This window comes from Chionomys nivalis, chromosome 22 (assembly GCF_950005125.1).
Source record: "Chionomys nivalis chromosome 22, mChiNiv1.1, whole genome shotgun sequence".
Classification (NCBI taxonomy): Eukaryota; Metazoa; Chordata; class Mammalia; order Rodentia; family Cricetidae; genus Chionomys; species Chionomys nivalis.
Window position 1 is genome coordinate 13,776,629 of NC_080107.1, and position 26,316 is coordinate 13,802,944.

Sequence of the window (26,316 nt, forward strand, 5' to 3'; positions counted from 1 at the left end):
TAAACTACCCTTGACCTGGCCATATTAGTCTGCATGAATTTTAGTAAGGAAAAGGTCACTTCTGAGACATTAAAAATATAGTTTATGTTAAGTTGGATGAACTCCGTTCATTCACAGATGAATCTCTCCATTTTCTGCATGGGTCCCTAAGAACAAAGGAAGCCCTACCATAGGATCTCAATCGATAAATCCCAACTTAGTTGAAAGCATCTAACACCACCAGTAGGGGGCAGCCTGAGCTCAACTAAAATCAGAGCTACTACAATGGAACTTCAGCCAGCATCTTCACTGTGTACCATCAAGGTCTTGAGGTCCAAATGACAACGAGCAATCAGGGACTCACTCTTGTGCCTCATGTAGAGGGTGACAAACATCTCCAGGCTAAGCAGTTGGGGATGGTGCTGTGAGCTAGCAGGCAGAGTTCAGGGGAGCTCTTGCTGTCAGCAACCCTATCTTCTCCTTCTAGCTCCCCTTCCTTCAGGCGTCCAAGTGCCCACTCGCATCCCCTGAATTCTAGTGGAGGAATTTTCTCAAAGCTTCTTTCGCCTCCACACAGATCTTCTGGAGTAGAACGCTTGTCTTCTTCCTCTTTCCAAAACCCGCTTTCCCACCGACTACCTAGTAAACACCTACGCACCTTCTAATTTGCCTACTGATTTTCACGTGGAGAGGCTCTGAAGCTGTGACTTCTCTGAGCGTTATTTCAGAAAGGAGCTGAGGCATAGAGATGCCAGTGTCTCCAGTCACACTGTGACAATGGGCTAGAGCTGGATCTAACACCAGTGTGTGTACGCCAGAGCTCGGGCAGCTAAGCGCCATATCCACAGCTTCCCGGAACGGATGTGTATGGAGAGTGGATGGTGAGAGGAGGCAGCGGAGGGGATCTTAGGTGAGCCAGCTAAGCGAGAGGCAAACACACAGAACATCATGAGAGCCAGGCTGCAAGGAGGACCCTTGGGTGGGAGGCGCAGTGCTTCCGGGGAGGCCAAAGTCTCAATATGAACTTCATGGTACTTTCTGAGGCTGGAGGCAGGAGGGGCCATGACTCAAGGAGGATAGTTAGAGTTACAATGAGCCCAAAACAGAGCTTGCTCCAGCCTTCTCTGGAATGACTGAAGCGGAACTCCCCCAGAGGAGGCTGAATAACAGCTTCCTAACTGAAAAGGGGACACCCCAAGGTGTCACTCTGTCGCTGTAAGTGACTTCTTCAAGGCAGGTGGCCAAGTTTGGCTCATTACTGCTGCTGTGCTACAAGCCCTCACCCTAACACCTCTGGTAACAAGGGGTTCCACAGGGATTTGTTAATGTAGCTCTATCAGCATTCATCCCATAGAGGTTAAATCTGAGAAGTCAAAAATAAAATACAATACACTTAATAATTTTTAATGAATTCCACTACACATCAAAAATGCTTTTATGAAAGAACTACAGTTCCTAAAATCAAAGTGAAAAAACTGACAAGCGGCAACCGTTATGCATTACTACAGATCTCTCTGGTGTCTGGCTTAATTCAAGAGGGCTGGAGTCCCCCAAACACACACACTTTGCATCTGTTGTGAGATACTTTGGTTGAAGTAATTGACAGAAATCTAATATCACACAAATACATAGCCAAAAGAAGAGAGGCTCTTAATAGCTTTTTGGAAAGTTACAAATATTCTTTGATATGATGCCAGAATTCGACAAGTCAGATACCCTCTGAGAGCAGCAGTGTGAGCCAGTGCACTGCTGGTCAGCTACACTCATTGGTCCGTCTTTCACTTTAAATGCTTGTTTCACTCACAGGTGACTTTTAAGACACAAGACATTTGGAAAACACTAGTTGACCTTGCTAATGATACTTTGTGACATAACATTTTAAAGCCACGTTTGTTTAATATTTTAAAGAGTTTTCAAGTTAGTATACAAAGTAACAGGCATCGCTCTGGAATTTTCACACACCTGTACCATCACAAATAAAGTCTTTAGGAAGTGAGAGGGTGTCAGGCTCTCACTGGTGGACATGGATTTTCTCGACATGGAAGCTCTGCCTGAAATCTTAAGTTTGGTCGTTAATGAATGGTGTCAGTCGCTGGACCAGCTCACTCTGTGCACTTCTATGAAAATACCTGCTGGCCACACAAGGTGGAACCACACTGCTTATCAGCTATTTTTTTTTTAAATTAAAAATAGTGTTCTATGGGAGGGGGACAACCGGAACAGGTAACAGTACAAAGAACTAACTGCATTATGATTTTCCTTGAGATACTTCCTACTTCATCACACACCAAAAAAATTTAAATGTATATTTGAGAACAGAGATTTAGTACCATTAATAATTTTAGTATCCTATCCATAATGTTCTCAAGCGCCATTTTGCAGTATGTAGCACTGGAGACTACAGTAACCACAGAGCATCCTGGTGCTGCGGCCAGCAGCTTTGACTGCTGCTACCTTTGCGGATTTCTGCACAGAGAGGAAGGCAAATGGGATCTCGGTGTCCTGAGGAAATGGCTTTGCCTTTGTGACCGTCTAAAAAAGGTCTCAGTGACTGCCCAGGGATAAGATGTGCCACAATGACATCCCGAGACGTGCTGATTTTGATAACCATTCTCAAACGCAGTTCTAGGAAATTACAATTCACTATATTCTTAATAGCTGCTCCATTGGGTCAGGACAAACTAGGTTAGAGGGTTAAAAACAAGGCCCCTCAAATCTCAGCGGTTTAGACAAAAGGTTTGTTTCTTTCTAATGACATGCTTCCACTGCGGAGAAGAAGGGGTCGGCTTAACAATCAATCATTCAGGGGCTTAGGCTCCGGGAGCAGACCCATCTCAGATTGCACCAATCACCATGCAAAAAGGAAAGTGAACCCTCTTGACCGTCTCAGCACAGCAATTAAATAGTGTAGGAGTAATAGAAATCAATTATGTCCACAGTCTGCTGGTCGCAGCTGAGTGTGTGTGCGTGTGCGTGCAACTGGTCACACACACGGCTGCAGGAAAGTTAATGTGAACTGAGCGTTTCTGGTGTGCCAGAAACCAGCTCAGCTTTGCATGCTGCTTATTTATGCTTGTGACATTCCCACGGGGCAGGTTCTAAGACCTCCTTTCTTTGCTCAGAAAAGCAAGACGTGGAAAGGGAAAGTGACGCCAAGGTCACATTGGGAACGGTGCTGGACAGGTACAAGGCTCTAGAGTCCTTGACTCTCATTCCAAGTTATACTGCTCTTAATGTTTCCTCTGGTCTAGACAAATGAGAAAAATAAGAACTTCATTGTGATGGTGAACTTAAAGGATCGTCCTTTGCTGTATGATGACCCTTTCTTACTACGTTAGCACAGTCTTTCCCCCTGTGAATTAACAGCAGCTGCTTTTCAAATTTTCTTTTCTTTTTTTTTTTTTTCAAATTTTCTTATTTGAAGAAGGAAAGAACTGTTCATGTGAAGTTCCTCCTCCTTTTTTTTTTTTAAATGATTAACTGTGTTAATTTTGACTGATTAAGAATTTAAATCTGTGAATACTAGTTTGGGTTGTTTAAGTTCTTGACTTAGATTCAGCCAAATTTTGGTTATTATCTTCTGGACACTGCTCTTATTTTTATCCGTCAAAACACAGTGTTAATTTAGTGTGTACTGCTTCAATTCTATCTATGGGACACTGGCTTCCCTGTGGGAAGATTAAAGCATGCATTTCCTTTTAGTCTAAAGGAAAAATCTGGAACGTGGTAGTCTCTGTAAGAGAGCCAAAGTAGTGGACACGAATTAGTTTCTGCAAAAGTTACAAGAGAACCAAACAAGCCAGCTGCCAAGTTTTTCTCGGGCTATATGTCATCACCAAATCTCTTCTCTGTCGAGATTGTTTGACAAGATGTAGTGTTCCTCCCAGAGCAAGGGAAAGCAGCAGACGGACATCACCAGACAGGATCTGGGGCGGTGCCAAGGATGTGTGCCTGACCATGAGCAGGGCCCACTGGCCAAAGGCCCATGCCTTTGAGCCAAACAGCAGCTTCATTAAAAGGGACACGCGGTGGAGACATGAGCAAGCTGTTCTGAACTGAACAGAGTATTTATTAGCCCGCCTTGGAACACGTAGCTGTGCAGAAGAGTGCTCAGTGTGAGAAGGAAGGTGCCAGGGAGCAGACTTGGAACAGCCAGCAAGCCTTGAGGAAAGTAAGGCCTTTTAGTGCCGTGGACCAAGAAAATGCTCGATACTTTTGTTAGCAACTTAACTATTTTCTGACAAAAGAAAAACAGAAGGAAAAAAAAGTAAGGAGAAAAATCTTCAAGGTTTACACTATTTCTTTGTAGCATACATTTAAATTCCGAGTTCATTAGATCTTTGTCAGTCTCTTCCTTCTGGTAACATTAGCAGCGGTTTCCCTCGCAGACCAAATAAGTACTAACTCTGGAAGTGATCGAGAAGGAATATCTTCTCAACACACAGAAGGAGGGAAAGGTCTCTCCTCATTTGTAATCTCTAGGTTCTGGGTAGAAAAAAATCTAACAGTGAAAAACAAGATGACCATTTGAATATTGAGCTAACTTTAGAAAGATTCATAAAGTGACTCTGTAAAGAATTTGACTTCTAAAAATCTGAACGCGATGGCTCAAGCCTGTAGTCTTAGCACCCAGAATGGAGGCTCAGGCTAAGAGTCTGAGCCCAACTTGGGCTACATAATAAAACTTTCCCTGTCTCAGAATAAACAATAACAAAAGATGCACACACACACACACACACACGTGTGTGTTTGTGTATAGAAATGATTTATAACTGAGTTTAAGATACAGATTCAAAGAGCCTGAGTCATAGACTCTTACTTAGCATTTATAAGTCCCGGTCTTTGAAATGACTGCTTGGTTCACTGTGATTTAAGAGGGGAGTCAAAGTGTTGCTAATCACTTTTAAGGACCTCACACACAGCCAGCTTCCCCAAGTGGCTTTCACCCTCCACTGCCTGCAGGCAGGGCTTCAGCGGGTCTGGGCCAAGATTAGGAAAGCAGGGAGATTTCAGACAGCTGAGTTAATACCACCACATATAGAAGGTGAAGAATGTGTCTGGCCGCCAGTAAAAACCATAAATCACCAAGGGCAGAAGAGCAGGTCTTCCTGGGTGGTGGGGGGGATTGTAATGATGTCAGAGCTGCTGAGGACCCCTGGGCAGTCAGAAAGGTGAAGGTGCAGACAGGAGCTAGTGTCTTAACGGCAGACAGCAGCAGAGGGAAACAGTTTCCATATTAACACCTGTGCCAACCAATAAACAGGTCTGGTGGTGGCCAAATGCCCATTTTGTGTAGAAACCAGAATAAGCCAGCTGTGCCAGGAATATACAACACTACACTGACCAAATGAAGAGAGAGGCGCCAAGTATTTTAATAGCTTGGGGGTGGGGGAAACAACATAACATCAAGTTCTAAACACCAACAATACTCAGGCCTAGGTCAGTTCCACAGACCTTGCGGTAAAATGATCACTTTCTTAAGTGTTCCCTCCCTGATGTTTTAAATACACACACAAATATAAAAAGTGACATACTTCAATGTTTGAAAGTAAGCTGCCGATGAACATGGCTGGGATAATGGCAATCTGGCTTATAACAATGGAGACCCCTGAATACACCAGCTCACTGACAAGACAAGTTATACAAGCAACGAGAAAGCTCCTGCCAAGTGGAGGGAGCTCGGTGACCTTTTGGAATAGGAATGTCTCCTAGGACTTAGAAGCAAAAGACAGCGATCCCCTCTCCAGTGAATGTAGCCAATTGTAGAAGGCACTCCTAAACCTCACTAGGCAAAGGAAGCCTCAGTAAAGCAGGGGAGCACTCCAAGGGGCTGTTAGAGGCTCCTGGCCAGAGCACGGCAGGGCAAGGCAGGAGTGGTGGACGTGTCTAAGCAAAGAGCGAATCTTAGAACCTTGCCTGGCAACCCTGGGCTCTAACTCATTCCCACACTGCATGCCCTTGAGAGATTTACGCCGATTCACTCGATGTTCATTTTCTCAAGTCGAAGAACAAATAAAAAGAACGTAATGCCTCTCTGTGCTCTCCAAGCCTGACTTATGTGACTACCAGGACGCAGGAGCTACTGGAAAAGCTCACAAAGTGAGCTTAATCTGGAACCTGGCTCCGAATCGTCAGGCTGCACGTTCCAACGACCCGAGCACTCTTCCCATGACCAAGGAGATCCAGCTGGCATACCACCACTGAAGATGCTTTGTTTCCAAAGTGCTCAGTAAAATGAGTAAGGAAGCCACAAGTGTGGGTGTTAATGAGTCACCCACTATGCTTAAGCTGGCCTTCATGGGACCACACGTTTCGGATGGTTAGAGGATGTATACTGATAAAGGTTAGGGCAGACAGTTTCTTGTTGTTTGTTTTGCTAGCCTAGCACATGACGGCTGTTGGAAAGAGAAAGAGTCCCACCCTTGAGGGTACCTGCACTTGTGTGCACATACATACACATAGGCACACACATAAATAAACAATAAATACTAAAACAATGAATGTTTAAAGTGCAATGACCTGCCTTTCTCCTTTCCATTTAAACGGATGCCAGCAAGACAACTTTGAGGAGCTGACAGAAGTATGGGAATACTGGGAAAACCATCAAAGAGAACAGGAGCAGGGATGCATAGCGGTGATCCTGCCCAGGGCCTGTTAGGATGCGACCAGAACGAATGGATCATGGGGATGGTCGCTCAGTAAAAGCAACTCCACTGGGGAGAAGGGGAAAAAGCAGAGCACAATTCGTTTAGGAAAGCTGTTTCTATGCTATAGTTTGACACTAGATTAGCGGTTCTCAACCTGTGGGCCACGACCTCTTTGGAGCAAACCTCTAGCTCCAAAAAATATTTACATTACAGCTCATAACGGTGGCAAAGTTACAGTTATGAAGTAGCAACAAAAATAATTTAATGGTTGGGGCTCATCACAACATGAAGAACTGTAATAAAGGGTCTTATCATTAGGAAGGTCAAAAACCACTGCACTGGATAATTCTTTAATTGAAGAACTCATTCTGCACGTGGAAATGCTGAGATCTCTCTCTCTCTCTCTCTCTCTCTGAAGCTATACATAGAATTTTTCTTTTTATTTAATTTTTTAAAAATAAAGGCTTTATTGGTATTTCTATACACATACATTACAGTCATACACACATGTATACATGTCTAGGAAGATGTACACATATTCATGCATGTGTATTCAGGTGTTTGATAAAGAGTATCCGGTAGTCCAGGTTAGCCCAGACTCTCATCCTCTCTAAATAGCCAAGGTTCACCTTAAACTTGGGATTTTCCCATTCCCATCTTACAGATATGTCTGTTTTGTTTTTGTTGCTGTATTTTTGCATGGAATGAAGAATACTGGGTTTGGGGGCAAGACAGAAGAGATGATGGGAAGAGAATAAAACCAGCACAAACAGACAGAATTCCTGTAGCAATGCAGGAACCAGTGCTAATCTAGAGGTCCCAGAACTCAGATGATGCCTTTGAGGCTCTTTACCCTCTCAAGAGGACCTTAAAGTCAAGCCCCATATGACATCACAACTCTTACCTTCCTTTTGATGTCTGTGAACTGGGAAACCATTAAGGACCAATAAAACGACAGCTCCAGGATGTAATAGTAGTGAAGGTCAGCAGTGAGGGGCTGAGGGGAAAAGGAAAAAAGGGAAAGATTAACAGTTAATAGGAAACCCGCTTTGTATCTCTAACGCCATAAGCTAGCTCACTGCTAACTGATAACGCAGTCTTGTGCTGAACACACGCAATTCCCATCCTTTCCTTGGTAGACAGCGGCATCTCAGGGTTGCTTATAGACTGCTGCTCGATACCATTAGTTTAATCTCCTCTCAAACCCAGAAAGCATTAGTTTGTATGACAGTTTGGGATCCTATTCATTGAGTGTAACAATAGCATCTATGGTTCTTTCACATATAGCAACTTCGAGACTCCTCAGGCAACGCGGCACATGCCCTAATAAATACACACACACACACACACACACACACACACACACACACACACACACACAGCAGCCACTGTGAGAGTTCAAAGCACAGAAAAAGGAATGCAGGTGGAAGGGATGTGTTCCATATTTGGTCAATGAAACAGATGTTCAAGGTCTACATTAATTAGAAAGATTCTTTTGAAATGTCCAATATATTGCAATATTCAAAACAAAGGATTTAAAAATATTTACTTAAAAATCAGAGAGACAAGAAGGGTACAAACAGACACTCAAGTAGGCAGGCACTCAGTCAGGAAGTCTGAGATGAAGGTCCAGCTCTATAACTTGGTAGTAAAGTTACTTATAAAATGGTAGGGGAGGGAACTGGAGGCAACGCCTGTTCTGACTGCTTCAGAGGCTCAGAGAGACAGTAGAGTCAGCAAAGTGGGTTTTTTTTTTTTTACACAGACACACATACATGCACACACACCACATGCACACACACTACATAAAAATCAAAGTTTTTTTCAACAGTATGTTGATGAGTTATTTTTAGCTTTTTAAAATTTGTTTTTTAATTGAGCTGGAATGAAGTGTCTTGGCTTATTGGAAAGATTAAAAAATAATCTCTGAATCTCTTCGAACACATTCACACCACTGTTCAGAAGGCAACAGTCTGTAGTATAAAGGAAATAAATGTCGTATGCACCATATGCCAACATGGCATAGTGAATAGTTATCACAAGACGACTCTTACTCAGTACGGGCACCAAGGAAAACTATGTCTCTCTCTTATATTTCCAACAAGGAACATATAGGATAAGATATTAGTTTGGCAGTTCTGAACTCAAAGTGACAAAGAAAATTACTACAGACTGAATGCTAGGATCTCTACAAATCAATGTGTTGAAGCCTGATATCCAATGTGACGGAATTTGCAGGATGGGCTGTTGGGCAGTAATCAGGGCATGAGAGGGGGAGCTCTCATGAACGGAGCACAGTTTCTTCCTGTGGAATGAAAGAAGCATCCGTGCTCAGGGGTACCTTGAAAGAAATCTATTTCCCACTGACATGCCTTTCAGATGCTGTCAGCAGCAATGCAGTCTGGGAAAACAGGGCCCTGGCTGGAGCTTCTGAGCCAAGGTCATATTTTGGTGTTGATGAGATTCTCTGCCTCCTGGCATCATCATCTGGAAGAGTGCCTCAGAAGGTCACAGGACACGCTAGGTCACATCTAGAAGGGCCGAGCTCACGTGCGAGCATCCCAGCAATCAGCACCCATCCGCCACTCTACAGTTGGTGAAACACACCCACGTGACTCACTCTGAGCATCCAGAAATCTGCAAAATTACCACTCTCATTCCTCGTGTAGATTACAGAGCTGGCAGAAAATTGCTATCAGTTAATTCAGGTTTAAAGGACACAGTCAGGTCTCGTGGCTAGGGAGGCCCCTGACCACTACATTGCGGCCTCTCCTGCCCAGTGTGTGTTCCTTGTAATGAGCTGTACAAGGGCCAACCACATATAAACCTCATCCTACTTTAATCTTTAAAATACATACCCATACAAAACTCTTACATGTGGAACAAATAGGCACACTCATAAAAGAGGATGTGTGTTTAAAACTGAAGCAGAACTACTACTTTTCACGGAAAAAAAAATCTATCCGGTTACTTATGTGTTGAAGACAATACATTTTTCATGAGCATGTTCAATCTTTAAAAGTGCACTGAAGGCTTGAGATAGACTCTGAACTGAAATCCGCTCTCTATATTTATATACATAAGACTGTATGCAAAGCATTTTACTTGCATACATGCTATTTAATTTCCTATACCCCCTACGCGGAGAAAGTCAGTAATTTTTATTAGTATGTGGCACTTGTCGAGGATAACCACTGTTGCCATGAGAGACCATAAACACTTCTAAGATCTGGGCACCCTGAACTGTATTGGTCTTACCAGTTAGAAGACAATTCTTCATCCAAATCCCCACAGACCGGGTATCTTTCTTTCCACCCTGAGGATATTTTCCACTTTTAAATTTAACCTTATCTTCTAGCCCCTCAGACTTATATGCTAAATCTATGGTGCTGTCTATGAAACAGCCCACGGCTACATTCTGGGCCACAGTCCTACACACTCAGCTCAAACCAAACACCCTCGCAGCTGCATTTAGAATGTGAAAGTTATTCTGGGCTACATTACAGTTAAAGACAAGGTTAAGTGTTACATTTTGTATGACATTTGTCTCAATGCCTTTCATTGTTGCGGAATTTACCTCTTAAACGTGGAGCAGCTGCGGTGCCAACATTCCAAATAGATTTCCAGAAGCCTTTAATACCCTTGTCTAAGTAGGAAGGGAGATGCAGAGATGCACGCAGACGGGAGCGCGGCTGGGCCTGAAGCGACTGTGTCAGGTAATGGACTGGCTTCCACCTTGTGCCAGTCCCTAGTTATCGCAGGAATTCTCAGCTTCCTCTAATTATGTCCTGCTGCTTATGGAAATTCTTTTCTAATTTAAATAAATTAAGGGATTCAAATGCAAACTGGAATTCCAATTCAATGTGCCCTTAGCCTTGAAGGAGTATCCAGTGTCAGCGTCTATCAATGGCAGCTCTCAGGACAGCACAGAAAATGTAGACTACATGTTCCCCATTAACCCTATACACACAGGAAGTCTAAAGGCCTCTAAAAAGGCAAACCCCAAGCTAAAAATAAAAAATGAAGGCGCTTATTACAATACCAAGTTTCATTTGCTTCCCTTCTAGGACATATCTTGACAAACTAGAAAATTCCCAGTTCTACCTTTGATCTTTTTTATTTTAATGCAATCAAAATTAATTGTTCCAGGGGTGACAAGGACTTGTGCTAATCCTACTGAATTCATGAGGAGATGCAAAAGTGCAGCAGTGGGCAGAGAGGGAACCCTCCTCTTCCAGGGCTATGATTGCATTTCAGTTGTCAAAGATGATGCCTCCTTTTTAGTTACAGAAACAATTCATCCAGGTGTAATGGCATTAGTGCAGTTTTCTGCACTGGGAGAAATGGTGCTTGATTTACATATTTAGAGGCCACTTCTAAGCTCCAAAGTCAACAGAACTCAGCGGGCCAGCTCTAGGGCCACCCCTGAACATTCCTTGCTGTGGAGGCAAACCCGCCCTGCCAGCAGGCCTTTAGACTTTCCTCTGTACTGAGAACCAGGAACCTGTCACCCACTGAAGTGACTAGATCCTGTTCTCCAGCAAAACAACCTTACATATTTATCCCACCTGATAAAGCAACCAGACTTTGCTTCGGCACTTCATTAAGAACACATAAAGCCTTGTCTTCACTAGGTTGTGGTTGACGTTAACGAGCAGGTGCAACACCAAAACGTAAGTGGCTGCTCAACCAGCCGCATTCTGCATGGCATCAGGAAGACGACCTAGGGAAAATTCCCTACATCTGTAAACCCCAGAAAGTCAGACCTCCTTACCTGGTAGGGGTAGTTATACCAGCAGTGTCTTGTATTCCACAGCCAAGGGGTCTGGAAGAAAAAAAAAAAAACAAAGAAATGGACTTTACATGCTTTAGAACTGTTAAAACACCAGGAATCCCACCACAGTGCTCTCTGGAACGGAGTTCTCTCACACCTGGAGCTCATATATTCTGCTGGTCGCTCGCTCTGTTGTATTCCTGCAGTGTGCCAACCTCAATAGCTGTGCTTCCACGTACGGGAAAACATGGCTAACAGTTGGTACAATCTACCCTGGAACTCCCGGGCCTCAATATTCATTCTTTGACCAGGGTTCCCTGACACGCTTCACTTCAGCAGGATGGCTCAGAGGAATCCCCATGGTACCCGCTACCTCCCATCTTCTGGTCCAAGTTTCTAGGATAAAATCATTCTTCTTTGATGGCAACTGTTTGCCTTATAAAAGCATATAACTTCAAAAAAATCTAAGTAATCACACAAATTCCAAAGCCTACAATGACCAGGGAAGAACTGATGTGAACTGAGACAGAGCTGAACCATCCAATAACATCAGGATCAACATCCTCACATTTTTCTATTCACATTATCTGTTTGACTTTCTTCATCCGCGGTTAGCCGCCAACTCTGTAGTACCCATCCCTAGGCACTGATATACCCATATTGTTCTGGTGATTCTTATTCCCGATTGTCACTCCTGGGCCACACGACGAAAATGATTACTTTCTGGCGGCTAATATTTGTTAGGCCTGCCTATGTCTAACACATTGTGGTGGTACTGATGCAAAAAACTCATTGAATCCTTACAATGCTATTGATATTACTCTTATTTCTTTGATTAGGTAAATGAGGCCCTTTGTCTGGAAGATCTTCCTAGGTCACATGGTCCAGTAGTGCCTAAACTGCAATCAAATAGAGACCATGCGGTCCCCTGCTGACATGCAGTCACTAAGTCTCCTCTGAGTCTGATAAAACTGAACTGCATAAAAAGTGCCCCCTAAGGGAGCACATTTTAAAATGTCTGCGAGTCTCCAGATTTTCTCTTCATTTAAGCACCATCCCCCTTCTTTCTTTTGAGAGTTTTGCTGTTTTGGGTTCTCATTTGCTATTGGTTCAACACTACCCACTGTCCACTCTGTGTGGATAGTGTCCTTGATTTCTTGGGGGTCTGGTCTGTCTATTTCCTCCATCTCTCTTATCTAGACCATTGATGTTTACTATTATGGGCTGTGTGGTGGTTTGAATGAGAAGGGCTCCTAAAAGCACATAAATTTGAATGCTTGGTCTCTCCTTGGTGCCACTGTTTTGGAAAGGATAAGGAGGTGAGTGTGGCTTGGCTGGAGGTGTGTCGCTGGAGACTTGGGCTTTCAGCAACTCACCACACCTGACCCAGTCTCTCTCAGCACCCCTCCCCCACCTCTCTGCCTCCAGCTTATAGACCATGATGTAAACTCAGCTATTGCTCCACCCTGCTTTCCTCCACGAAGGCCGGGGACTCACCCTGAAACTGTAAACAAGCCTCCAACTAAATGCTTTCTATTATAGTTTGCCTTGGTGTCTCTTCACAGCAATGGAAAACTACGACAGGGCAAAAACAAAGAGCGAATGAGACCCAGTGTATAGAAATGCTACGGCAGCTTCAAAAGCTCAGCAAGTTATTCTATTTTCATACTATACAGGCAATGTATGTTCATCGAAGAAGATCTGGAGGGCACAGAAGAGCATGAAAATAAAAACAACTTGAGTTCTTGTTAGCATGAACATTCTAAATGATAGCACATTTCTGGTCTTCTTTCCCTATGTGATGTAAGATATAAATATAGATTTATTTTTAAATATACACATATAAGCACGTTTTAAAAGTGTGGGCATAGCATAAAATCTATTTTAAAGCTCAGTGCAATGTTATTCACTACTTTCATCTCTAATAAAGTACCTCCATAATTAAGTAATGGGAAAATCCCCACGGGAAAAGGATGTCGCATGTACGTGTTAACCCCAGACCGCAGCATCCGTGCTCAAGTAGACGACAGGTCAGCATGTTCTGAATGTGAGTGAAAGGAAATGTGAGGCCTATAACAAGCCTGGCAGAGCTTTCTGGATATACCAGTCTCAAGCCCCCAGGGCACAGGGCATCTGCCCCTCAAGATGTCGCGGGGATCTCTTCTGTGGCCATCATTTCCTGTCCCTTTCCTGTCACAAGTAGGACGGCAGACGCAGAAAAAAGTCCTGCGCCCAGCTTTTCTTCCTCTCCCACTTTCTCTGCGTATCAGTTTTATTCTAAAAATGGAGGCTTCTCCCTGGATACATCGGACATTCAGCATCTAGACCCACATCTCTTGTGGTCCTGCTAACTGACTGTCCTGTGCAGAGGACACACGTCTATCTCACACTGATCTCCGCCCAAAGCAAAGGCAAAGAACTAGCCACTGTAGACAGGACAGAGCCTCCAGGGCCCCAGCTCAGCTGGCCAGCTGTTGACCCAATATTGTAACCGTAAGGTTCCTCCACGGGCAACACAGCACGAGCTATTAACATCACATTTCTACACACACAGTGCTCTTTTCTAGACCACATGATGCCCCCAAACACTGTGGCACAGGCAGATCAAATGTCTTCCCCAATTCACAGAGAAAACAAAATAGAACTCCGCAGCAAAAGGCGATTCTCTGGGGCTTAGCACCTTTTACCTTTAAATTTAAACCAGAAGTGCTCCAAAATCCAAAAGCCTAAAAATTCAACAACTTTATAAACATGACAAAATTCAAAACCAGCTGAAATCTAGGCTGATTCTGAACTATACTTTCGGAGAACGGATATTCGGCCTATGGCTAGATACTGGTATATGAATCTGCAATTTATAATAAGATTATCTTATACGTGACTTTAAAAAAATATTTATTTTTTATTTTATGTGTATATGTGTTGTGCCTTCATATGTCTCTGACCAAATACATGTAGTGGCTCTGGAGGCCAGAAGAGGGCGTTGGATCCCCTGAACTGGAGTTGCAAACTGCTGTTCACTGTCAAATGGGTGGCAAGGAACTGGATGGGGTCATCTGCAAAAGCATCAGGGGGCCTTAACCACTGAGGCGTCTCTCCAGCTCCCGCATCTAACTGTTTTAATTAAATTTATCCCATGAAGCTTTTATAAATTCCTGTAATCAATTTCTCCATTGACAAACTTTTAACGCTGCTCCCCAGAGTCATGCGTTATTAAACAACGATCTGGTCCCAGGCTTGCGTTACTTCCTTATGAATTGTTCAGAGTCCAGTCTCTTACCATGACTCTTGGTTGTCTGTCAGAACTCAATTGTAAGCCCCTGTTGCTGAAGACACCACTTATCTTGGTTGCAAGAACCAGAGAAACCAAGTCGGGACTAAGATGAAAGCTTTCTCCCTACTGGGTAGCATTTTCCATGTTCAAAGGTGCTCTGCAGGCTCCCTGGGAGAAAGGGCATCGGTATGTTTACCTAGCAGTGAACCTTACAATCTAGGAGAACCACCTACAAGATAAGATATGCCCACTGCTGCCAAGTGGCTCAGCTGTTGTGGTGGCCACTGGCAGCTCTCTGATTGGATTTGAGGTCTGTTCCACAGGAAGGCATTGATGTCTGGTACCATAAACCTAGTCAAAAACTCCCTGAACCCCAGCAATGACTAGAGTAGCAATATATTCAAAAGTGTAATTGTGGCTCTTAAATCCTGGAGAGCCATCATATTTGATGTTAAGGTCCACTCAACTGGAGAGAACTCATGCCTCGTACTGTAAACCTGGTTTACTACCTATGGCTGATGAGGCCAAGGACCCTAGAAAACCTAATACTGTGACTTTTTTAAATGAGTACAATTTCTAAATGTATTCTTAATAGTCACAGATAAGTGCGTCTCTTATCCCTCATCAAAAAAGCTTGAGTTTGCTTTGGACAGAGACCACTACACAAATCCACAGCTAGTGAAAATGCAGAAATCGATTAATCATGGGGTGCTCAGCCCCAAATTATACATCTACAAGACAATCCCTACACCTAAGTTCAGGGAACGTCACAGAAGAGGGCATAGGAAGGCTGTAGGAGGTAGAGGACCAGGACATATTCTGAAAGATGGTGTCTTTCTATTTGACAAGGACGCTGCACCCAGGAAATCTCAACAACATGGCTGTCTAAAGAAGACCTATACAATTAGAACTCCAGTCTACATCTCAGCATGGATTGGGGCAATTTCAAAAGGCCCCATACCTAGATCAAGAGCTACAAGCAATGAATGGCCTTTGAGGGAGGGAGAAACAGTCTTCTCCAGGGACAAGTGCCAATCCTAAGTGAGCAAATCTAAACACTTATCCAAAGGAACTACACTAAGGAGATGCATCGGCTGTGTTTATAAACAAACAAAAAGTATAATATGTATAGAACGTTAAAGAAGAATAAGGAGCCATGAGAATGGGAGGCATGGGATAAGTTAGAGGAAGGGAAAGGGGGAAAATGAATGAAGTAGAACACTCATATAAGAAATAAAGACATTTTTAAGAAGGTACGAAGTTAGAAATAAGACTGGGTGGGAGACATTGGGGGAACTGGGGGGGGGTTGTGATGGATGAATATGATCAAAGTACACTATATTAATGTATATATACATTTCCAAAGAATAAATAAAGATTACTTTTAAAAGTCTAGGAAACGTAGGAAGCCCAGTAACTCTCCATTTTTATTGTTTTGGTAGCTGAGGAGCAGCAGCCTCTCCTGCTCCACACCTGTCCACGTAAGCAACGCTATGAAGCCCCGTGCAGGCTTAAGGTAAACTCATGCACATTATCCCATCTAATCCACACACAACTTGTCAGTGATCAAAATAACGCAGCTAGCAGGTACCTGCCTTAAGAGATTTACAAAGAATGTGGCGGCTCGGAGCTCACCATATTGCTGAAAGACAGCCTGATTGAGTACATCTGGCTGGGGGGGGGGGTGAAACTCTGCATTTCTTGCATCCCAATTGATGCTGGAATTGTTAGATCATGACCCATACTTAGAAGTAAGGTGGTACAGGATGCTAAAAAGGCTGATTCTAAGCAACTCATTGCTAGTCTACAATTCAGTGCAGATGAACGGAATTAGTTCTAACAACCATTTGCAGAAGGGAATCTTTGCTGGTAAACAATTGCTAGAGTTAGCGATTCTTGGCTAACCTCCCTTAGAATAGCAGTACATCTAACTTCCAGCAGAAGAGCTATGAGCGGAATTTCTGTGAGACACTTTGGGATGCTGCTCCTAACAGCACCGTCTGGGAATAGGTTTGTCACACTCCTTCATGGCCATCGGAGGGAGATAATGAGAACCGAGGTCTACTGAGATGGTGCCAGGGGCTCCCCACCAGTCCTTGTTTGCTGATTTTGTACTGCCTATGTAAGATACACAAATTCCTAACACAACTCTCATTTCTGAGCTACTGCGATACACGGGGACAGACCCCAAACACAACATAATAGCATAGTCCACCTTTTCATATATATACACCAAGGTGAAGTGTCATTCCAGAACCCACTTTGGAGGGGAACAGTAACACATGGGCTACCTAGCTGGTCAGTAGAAAACTCAAGTCAGGCAGGCCCTTGCATTGTCCTCCCCTCTAGCACTGTGGGTATACACAGAATAGGCAATTAAACAAAAGCCACCAGGAAGACATTTGGGGTTTATTCCACATTTTCGTGTATGTGACTATTACCTAATAACACTGAGTGCTGTTACATGGAAAAGACCTCCCTCTCAAGTCCAGTTTAACCCACAGAAGATCCCCAGGCCTTTTACATCGAGAGCTCCATGTTATCAGTCACCATGGAGATGAGTGGGCTTGCTGTCTCCATGTCAGAACTGGTTAACAGATAGTGAATGAACACTTTTTTATTTTTTAAAATCTATCACAGACTAACTTGTGCATTAACCCTGAACTGATATGCAAATGTTTTAATACTCAGCATCTCTGTATTTGAGGCATAGCCCTTAAATACTTTTCTTCCTCTCCACACACACACTCAGAAGAGAGAGGTGGTGCAGAGTCCAGCAAAAGGTGGCCATCTGCACACCGGGCACAACTGCCTGCCAGACCTTCATTCAGAGCTTCCTGCCTCCTGAACAGTGAGGAATACATTTCAGGCAGCCAGTGTGTTTTGTGACAGCGGTTTAAGCTAACACAGCATTATAAGACCACACTTCCCAAACGACGCTTACCAGCTACTAAATTACAAACCAGCTGATTTCATTTTAAGCCAACTGACAAAGTATCTTATTAAGACTAAGGTCACATTATGGGGTATGAAAAATTACCTTTAACACCCTCAATCTAAACCACAATGTACAAAGGGATTTTTCATTACGTTAAGAACATCTGCTCACAGACACCAACTCAACAGCAAGCACATTCATCAATAATACAGAGCCCCAGGGGAGGCATACGTGGCTCTTTTCACCCCCAACAAACCAAATCCCAGCAGCAGGAGGGAGCCTTGGTACTGCTAGGGCTCACCCTGAAGTCTTCATTTACATTCATAAAGATATGAGTGAGATTTATTCTTTTACTTTTTATTTGAAGAGTAAGTAAATCTAGGTTATCAGGTTTCTTTTTATTATCTGTACTATAGAGATCCCATCATGAATCTAACATAAAAATAGGCAAGGTCTGTTCACTTTACCCTCTGAAATAATTACGTCAGTTTAGGCTAAAGGGAGAAGAGATGTTAAACAATCAGAAAAGAATATACAGCTTACCATGATGAAATAAAAACAGAAACGCACATACAGGTACATATAAACATACAAGCATACAATCATTCATTCATACATACATACATTCATTCATAGTTTTTAGGGAAGTGGCGAGGACCTGAAGCTCAGGGGATAATAGTTTCATTCAAAATAATTGTTTTGGTTTAACAAGAGAGCACGAATTATATGAATTAAAATATGTAGCTTTGAATATGTTGAATATGATTACATGTATTGCTTTATCAAAGACATGAAAGGTCTGTGGTCTGTACTCAATGTTAGCATCTTAGAGGCAAAATTTCAGTTTCCTCTTTTCACCAAAACTCCCTTCTGGCTGGGCATAGTGGTACACGCCTTGGATCCCAGCACTCCAGAGGCAGAGGCAGTGGCAGAGATGGGGGAATCCTTTGAGTCTGAGGTTAGCTTGGTCTACATGAGTTCCAAGACAGTCAGAGCTACATAGTGACACCCTGTGTTAACAAAACAAAACAACGAAGACAAAACTTCCTTCTGGTTTTCTCATGACCAGAGGAAGACAGCCTAAAACGCACCCTGTGTAGCTTAAATAATAAATGTCTGGCTCTTTGGATTAGGCATGGAAATGCTAGGAAGGTACTCCCTGAATTAAGGAAAGATGTATTAATAACATATAAGTATCGCAAATCCTTTCGCAAAACTGTGATTTTCTTTAAACTATCCTGAAAACACCCCAGCCAAGCAATATCGCAATATTTCAACATTATACCTTTTGGTTGTATCCAGGCCTTACTTCTAGAACAGACTAAGGAAAATGCTTCCATGCTGGCAGCAAACTTAGGCTAGAAAATCACTCTTCGTTCATGCTGAGATCAATCTAAAGTCTCACACGGTATTTTTACTTTGAAATTTAGTCCAAGGGAAGAAATATTTTTTTTAAGTCCAAGGAAAAAAATATTGTGCTTTTTTTTTTCTGTGAAAGCTTAGCATGTTTCATCGACCCATGAGAACAAGGTCAACTCCTGTGATATTGCATCTTGGCTTTGGGAAGTTGACATCTAACCCTGAAGCTCAGTCACACCCACTGTGCCTATCTTCCAACATCTCTGTGTATCTCTCCTTTCACCTGTAATTTTAATAATGTTTAATATCGATATTACACAAACACCGAAAGTCCTTGTAAACACTCAACGTATACTTCATTATTCATTATAATGATATCGATTTTATTCTAATTTAAAAACAGAATTAAAAGGTACATTTTATGTTTTGCAATCTTAAAAAGATGCAAAGAAACTGACTTTGTCTTTCATCCTACAAACTATGTTTGTGGGTAGAGAGTGCCCGGCAATGCTCAGCAGAAGGGACCAAGGATCTTTTACTCCTTTTCTGGGCCTGGATACACATGACTATAAATCTGCAAAGCGGTAACGTCTCCCTGGAGGCTCACGGCCTCTGTGTTAGCTTTGAAAGTTCTTGTCACGTGAGATGTAATTTGGAACCAACCCTGTGACAACACACAAGGATGGTAGCCTTTCATGTTGATCAGGCTCAGCAGGGGTGCTGTTCTTCTAGATCTGGTCTTGCATGTGACTTCAGCACATTTTGCAATCAATTTTGAAAGTGATCTGAAGATCTGGCAAGCCCACGTAAGCAGAAGATCCTAAAAGGGCCCTGGCCCTGAGGCCACAGGGCCTCTATGAAGGTTTTATCAGAAAAACAAAGATGAGGGAATGTGAGCGGCATTCCTCTCAGCCAGTAGACCTCAACTTTTCTGCCTCTGCTCAACTGCAGGGCTCCAGCATCCCAGGCCACCTCTGTCAGGGCTGATGTGCACACTTATTCATGTAGCCACCAGTAAAAATCCAGATGCCTTTGTTAATTCCATGTTTAGAAAAAGAAGCTGGGATGAAGAGACCTCACCGAGGAGAAAGAATATGAAAAATTTATAGAGAGGAATAAAATGGAGAAGATGTCAACACAAAGGACACAGATGGGTAGGCTAATTAATAAGAAATTTGGCAACGAAGCCAACAAGAGTGGCTATTAAGAAGTATAAATTAGTCAAAAGACAATTTCAGAACAACTTACAACACGCAACAAAGGACTGATAGCTCTAATATGTACAGGAATCATACACTGACCAAGAAACTTAACATATAATGGAAAAAATACAAATAGACAACATTTAAATAAAATGTTTCTGTTTTAATAATAAAATCTATAGAACAAAACTGTACAGACTTTTTTATTTTACTGCAGTACCTAGCACATATTTAACAAGGTTAATATCAAGGGATCATCAGTGCAAATAAAAACCAATATGCTGCAAATTAACATATATCAAGAGCCTTTAAAATGTGCATGCCTTTGACCCAGAATTTACTATAAAACCCCCAAACCCACAAAACACCAGGCTTTGTTGTAAAGTCATTTGATACATAAGTATCTGTTACAGTTCCTTTTCTAATTATGTATGAATGGAATAAGTATAATTCTCAATAATATGAGGTTAAACGTTCTGAGTCTGGCCTCCTTTAAAAGCAGATGCTGGGATGCAGAACTGGATGCAGACTGGTGAGAAGAAAGCAAGGCAGATGAGGAGTAAACATGGTAAGGTTTGCTGGCAGCATCCTCTGAACCCACTGGAAAGCCCCTTCCTCACGGGCATCCAGTAACAGTCTCACCTCAGAACGGGACATCTGCAATGTGCCCTCCCCTCCCATCCCCTATTGGCTAAAAGCTACGGTGTTAATTTCTCCATGTTTCTAGCTTGTACCTTCCTGAGCCTAACTGATCCCCACAGCTCTGGAATAAGTCGAGTGGGGGTAGGGGCACACTGCTGGAATATCGTGTGGGATTGCTGTCAAAGACGTACGGGACTGTCTATCCCAGCTGTGCTGACATCATGTGGGCCAAGGGGGATGAACATAATGGGCTTATTTTATATGAAAATCAGATCACAAGAAGAGTCTACAACATGTTTAAGAGATAGAGCTGACACTGTATTTGCTCGATATCCATGAATTGATTACATGACCTCTCAAAGATACTGGCATCTGTAAATGCTCAGACCTTTGTATAAACTGGGGTAGCATTTGCTTCTATGCTTCCATGCATATTCCCACATAGTGTAAAGCCTCTCCAGACTAAGCATAATCTAATCCGAAGACAGCGCTCTGGGAGAAAGGGTTACACGCTTGTGTTCGGAAGACCGTAGATATTCAATACATGTGCATTGTTTTTATTAATAGTTGACTGAATCCTTAACTATAGTAACAGTGGATATGGAGAAAGAACTATATATATACACACACACCTTAAAATGAGCTATTTACTACTTATCTCTGAGTAGTGATTTTCTCAGTGGTTTTCCTTTGTTTGTATATCAATATTAAACTATACAGGTTGTCATATCCATTTTCTGCAACGAACAAGTTTTATTCAAAGACAGTTAAGTCCAGCCTATGAAGTTTCAATGGTCCTATAAAAGACATTTTATGCATAAACAGCATTAAGAGAGTAATAATACATTGCCACCCTCAAATTATCCAATAATCATAATTAGCTTTAAGCTTAAAGCTAGCACAGGGAATAGCTGCCTTTGGAGTTCTGTATTTATAGGCTTATTTTAAGTATAAACATATTATTAATAACTTTATCCTAAATTCTCAATTTAAAGTAGAACTAGAGACTAATATAAGCAAATAATATAACACAAAGTTTTAAATTCATTCTAGCATCCAAAGGTTCCCCACTAACTGCATATTTACTTTTAAAACCACCAACTAGCCCCGGGCATTTCTGTGCTGTCCTGGTACCCTCTGCATTCATGCAGTCTTTCATGTGCTTGTTGAGTGGCTAACATGAACTCACCACCTTCAAGCTCTCCATCTTTGGGGAATCCTGCCATCGTCCAGGCAACCAAAACAAGTACATTATAGACTCTAGCAGCTATAAATGAAAGATGCAAGAAAGGAGTACACACGAGGGCACTAAAGCCAGCCTTGGAGGCTGTTGTGGGAGGGGGAGACTCTATTGGAGTTGGCATATGGTAGGAAGCAGTAGACATACAGAAGACAGTCACTAGACAGAGGGAGGAATTTCCAGAGAAAATCAAAGCAGATCATTGTCATTTGAAGATGGAGTCATAGCTCCAATGTATTTTCTATTCATTCATTCCTGTACTTTATTCTCCAGAGAGGAAAAAGCTTAGCTTGCTGTCCTCATTTCTGATCAAGCAGGTAGAATACACCTCTTCCCAGTCTAGACTCTTGCTGGCTTAGATGTCCACTATGATCATGCAAGAAAGACTATTCTTCACTTGTCTACCGGTCTCTCCAGGCTGCCTTCCTTGTCGTGGTCAGTCTAACTACCACTTATATCTTTGCCTTATCCACAGAGCCCCTTGTCTGGCACCCCATAGCTTGCCCAGTGTACTGGCTTTCTGCCTCCAGAAATCATTTCCTGTGGCCCTTTGAAGCTCTTCCCTTCTGCAAAACTCCTACTTCTTTGAAAATTTAATACACACATCACTTTTTAGTTTTAAAAAGTGCCTCTACAGGGATACAAGGAACATACCTAAACATAATAAAGACAATATACAGCAAGCCAACATCAAACTAAATGGAGAGAAACTCACAGCAATCCCACTGAAATCAGGAACAAGACAAGGTTGTCCACTCTCTCCATATTTATTCAATATAGTTCTTGAGATCCTAGCTAGAGCAGTAAGACAACAAAAGGAGACCAAGGGGATACAAATCAGAAAAAAATAAGTCAAACTCTCACTATTTGCTGATGATATGATAGTTTACATGAGCGACCCCAAAAATTCTATCAAGGAACTTCTACAACTCATAAATACTTTCAGTAATGTAGCAGGATACAAGATTAACTCAAAAAATCAGTAGCCCTCCTTTACACAGACAATAAATGGGCCAAGAAAAAAATCAGAGAAACATCACCCTTCACAATAGCCACAAATAGCATAAAATACCTTGGAGTAACTCTAACCAAAAAAGTGGAAGACTTGTATGAAAAGAACTTTAAATCTTTGAAGAAAGAAATTGAAGACACCAGAAAGTGGAAAGATCTCCCATGCTCTTGGGTAGGCAGAATTAACATAATAAAAACGGCAATCTTACCAAAAGCAATCTACAGATTCAATGCAATGCTCATCAAAATCCCAGCAAAATTCTTTACAGACCTCAAAAGAACGGTATTCAACTTCATATGGAAAAGCAAAAAACCCAGGATAGTCAAAACAATCCTGTACAATAAAAGAACTTCTGGAGGCTTCAAATCTGAAGCCTTAAATCCCTAACTTCAAACTCTACTACAGAGCTACAGTACTGAAAACAGCCTGAGTTTTCATAACAACAGACAGGAGGACCAATAGAACTGAATCAAAGACCTGAATATTAATCCACACACCTTTGAACACCTGATTTTTAAAATGAAGCAAAAAAATATCAAATGGAAAAAAGAAAGCATATTTAACAAATGGTGCTGGCATAACTGGATATCAACATGTAGAAGAATGAAAATAGAACCATGTCTATCACCATGCATAAAACTCAAGTCCAAATGGATCAAAGACCTCAACATAAAGCCAGCCACACTGAACCTTATAGAAGAGAAAGTGGGAAGAACACTTGAACACACTGGCACAAGAGACCACTTTCTAAATATAACCCCAGCAGCACAGACACTGAGAGAAACAATTAATAAATGGGACCTCCTGAAACTGAAAAGCTTCTGTAAAGCAAAGGACATGGCCAACAAGACGAAACAGAAGCCTATAAAATAGGAAAAGATCTTCACCAACCCACATCAGACAGAGGTCTGATCTCCAAAATATACAAAGAACTCAAGAAATTGGTCATCAAAAGGACAAATAATCCAATAAAAAGGTGGGGTACAGACCTAAACAGAGAACTCTCAACAGAGGAATCTAAAATGGCTGAAAGATACTTCAGGAAATGCTCAACATCCTTAGTCATCAGAGAAATGCAAATCAAAACAACTCTGAGATTCCATCTTACATCTGAAAGAATGGCCAAAATCAAAAACACTGATGACAACTTATGCTGGAGAGGTTGTGGGAAAAAGGGAACACTTCTGCATTGCTGGTGGGAGTGAAAGCTGGTACAACCCCCTTGGATGTCAGTGTGATGATTTCTCAGAAAATTAGGATACAATCTACCTCAAGACCCAGCAATATCACTTTTGGGTATATATCCAAAGGATGCTCAATCGTACCACAAGGACATGTGCTCAACTATGCTCATAGCAGCTTTGTTTATCATAGCCAGAACCTGGAAACAACCTAAATGCCTCATTTCTGAAGAATGGGTAAGGAAAATGTGGTACATTTACAAAATGGAGTACTACACAGCAGAAAAAAATGACATCTTGAAATTTGCGGGCAAATGGATGGAGCTAGAAAACAACATTTGAGTGAGGCAACCCAGATACAGAAAGACAATTATTATCTGTATTCACTGATAAGTGGATTTTAAACATAAAGCAAAGAAAACCAGCCTACAAATCACAATCCCAGAGAACCTAGACAACAATGAGGACCCTAAGAGAGACATACATATATCTAATCAACATGGGAAGTAGAAAAAGACAAATTCTCCTGAGTAAATTGGGAGCATGGGGACCAAGGGAGAGGGCTGAAGGGGAGGGGAGAGGCAGGGAAGGGAGCAGAGAAAGAATGTAGAGCTCAATAAAATCAATTAAAAAAATGCTTCTAATACAGGTTGAGTATGTTGGGCTCTCTGGGATTGGCTGCCTTGTTGGCAGTTGGTCAGGAGACTTCTGAGAATACAGATGCAGCAGGCTAGGAACCACTGCTCCTAGGGGACAGCCATGCAAGTCAGCAGAGAGAGTCTGGCGAAAAGAAAACTGTTATTAAGAGACCCTTCTTGTTGCCAGGCACAAGTGTTGCTGCAAGCTCTGCTGTGTGAGATGCTCAAGGGGAAACCTCACAGACGCTATAAAGACGACAGACCAGAGCAACAGGACCCAAATTCAAGCCTCCCTCAACCGTGTCCTCACTGTGTGAGAAAGGCTCCCTGCACGATATTTTCAGATCAAATACTTTACAGGAAGAGGAAATATTCTGTTTTGGATCCCCATCAACACATTTCTACTTTACTAAATTATGCATCTTGGGAGTCTAGATTTCTTCATTTGAATTTCTTCAGCTAAAACAATCTATCACGACTGACTGACTGTAGGCACAGGAATAAACATCTAGTTGATCTGTACTGAAGAAGAACAGCACAAAACCATGCAACTTTCTAATTTTAGGAAACAGTTGTTTTTCTTTAAATGTCATTTGTGTTCAATGTAAAGAATTCATTTATGTTAATTTTAAATACATTTTTAATTTAAAGAAATTTTTTCAAAAGAAAAATTTTAAAAGTCCCTCAGTTTTAATTTCCAATAGACAAATATCAATAGATATTACAGTGTCTAATGTCAATATATAAACAAAGCTCTTTAAGATTCTATGTATCTTGATGTTGTTAAATAGAAGGGTTTTAAACCTGGAAGTTTATGAACTACAGCCTTGAGGCTGGCAAATCAACAAATAGAAAAGGACTCATGTCTCTGACAACCACCAGGAACAGACATGTCCCAGGCCACTCCTAACAGAGTTTTTACACATGGCATAGATCCATTTCTTTGTCTTTCATGTTACTGTGCTGCTGGTTTTCCTTGCTATCTTTTACCTGACCATGAAAAACACACATGGCAATAGATATATCTATCTGCAAAAGCCCTTGTTCACAACAAAAGAGACCCTGGAGTTATTCAAATAAATGTCATTCACCATATGTAAGGTCATACAGTCAATAGCAAACTGGCACTCAGCTTGAGGCATCCCTCCCCCAATCTTCTCACACAAAAGCCAGAGCCAAACCAATCAGGTTGAATGGAGGAAGACTCTTTGTAGAGGTCACAATAAAGAATGCAATTAGATGATCTTTAGCAGTAAGAGAGAACAAGAGCTGGCCTTTGAGACTGTTCAGTTTTAAATGACTATCAGGATTTTTCTCAGGCATCGCTGTTTCCCTTCACATAAATTTACCTTGAGCCAAGTCCTAAATACATGAAAATCACCTTAAACACTTCAAAAAGATCATATTAAAAGGAAGTGAAAAGCTTTTTC

The 26,316-nt window shown here is 42.0% G+C and overlaps 1 protein-coding gene across 2 annotated transcripts in view; it reads right to left on the reverse strand.

Annotated features, from left to right (window-relative positions):
• The window catches only part of Cers6 (ceramide synthase 6), a 228,347-nt gene that overhangs the window by 48,264 nt on the left and 153,767 nt on the right, over positions 1–26,316 (reverse strand). For both annotated transcript variants that reach the window (XM_057755085.1, XM_057755084.1), the window contains exons 5-6: positions 11,401–11,451; positions 7,531–7,623 (exon numbers count right to left, since the gene is read on the reverse strand). In XM_057755085.1, coding sequence (XP_057611068.1) covers positions 7,531–7,623; positions 11,401–11,451 — 144 coding nt within the window. The remainder of the gene's footprint in view (positions 1–7,530; positions 7,624–11,400; positions 11,452–26,316) is intronic.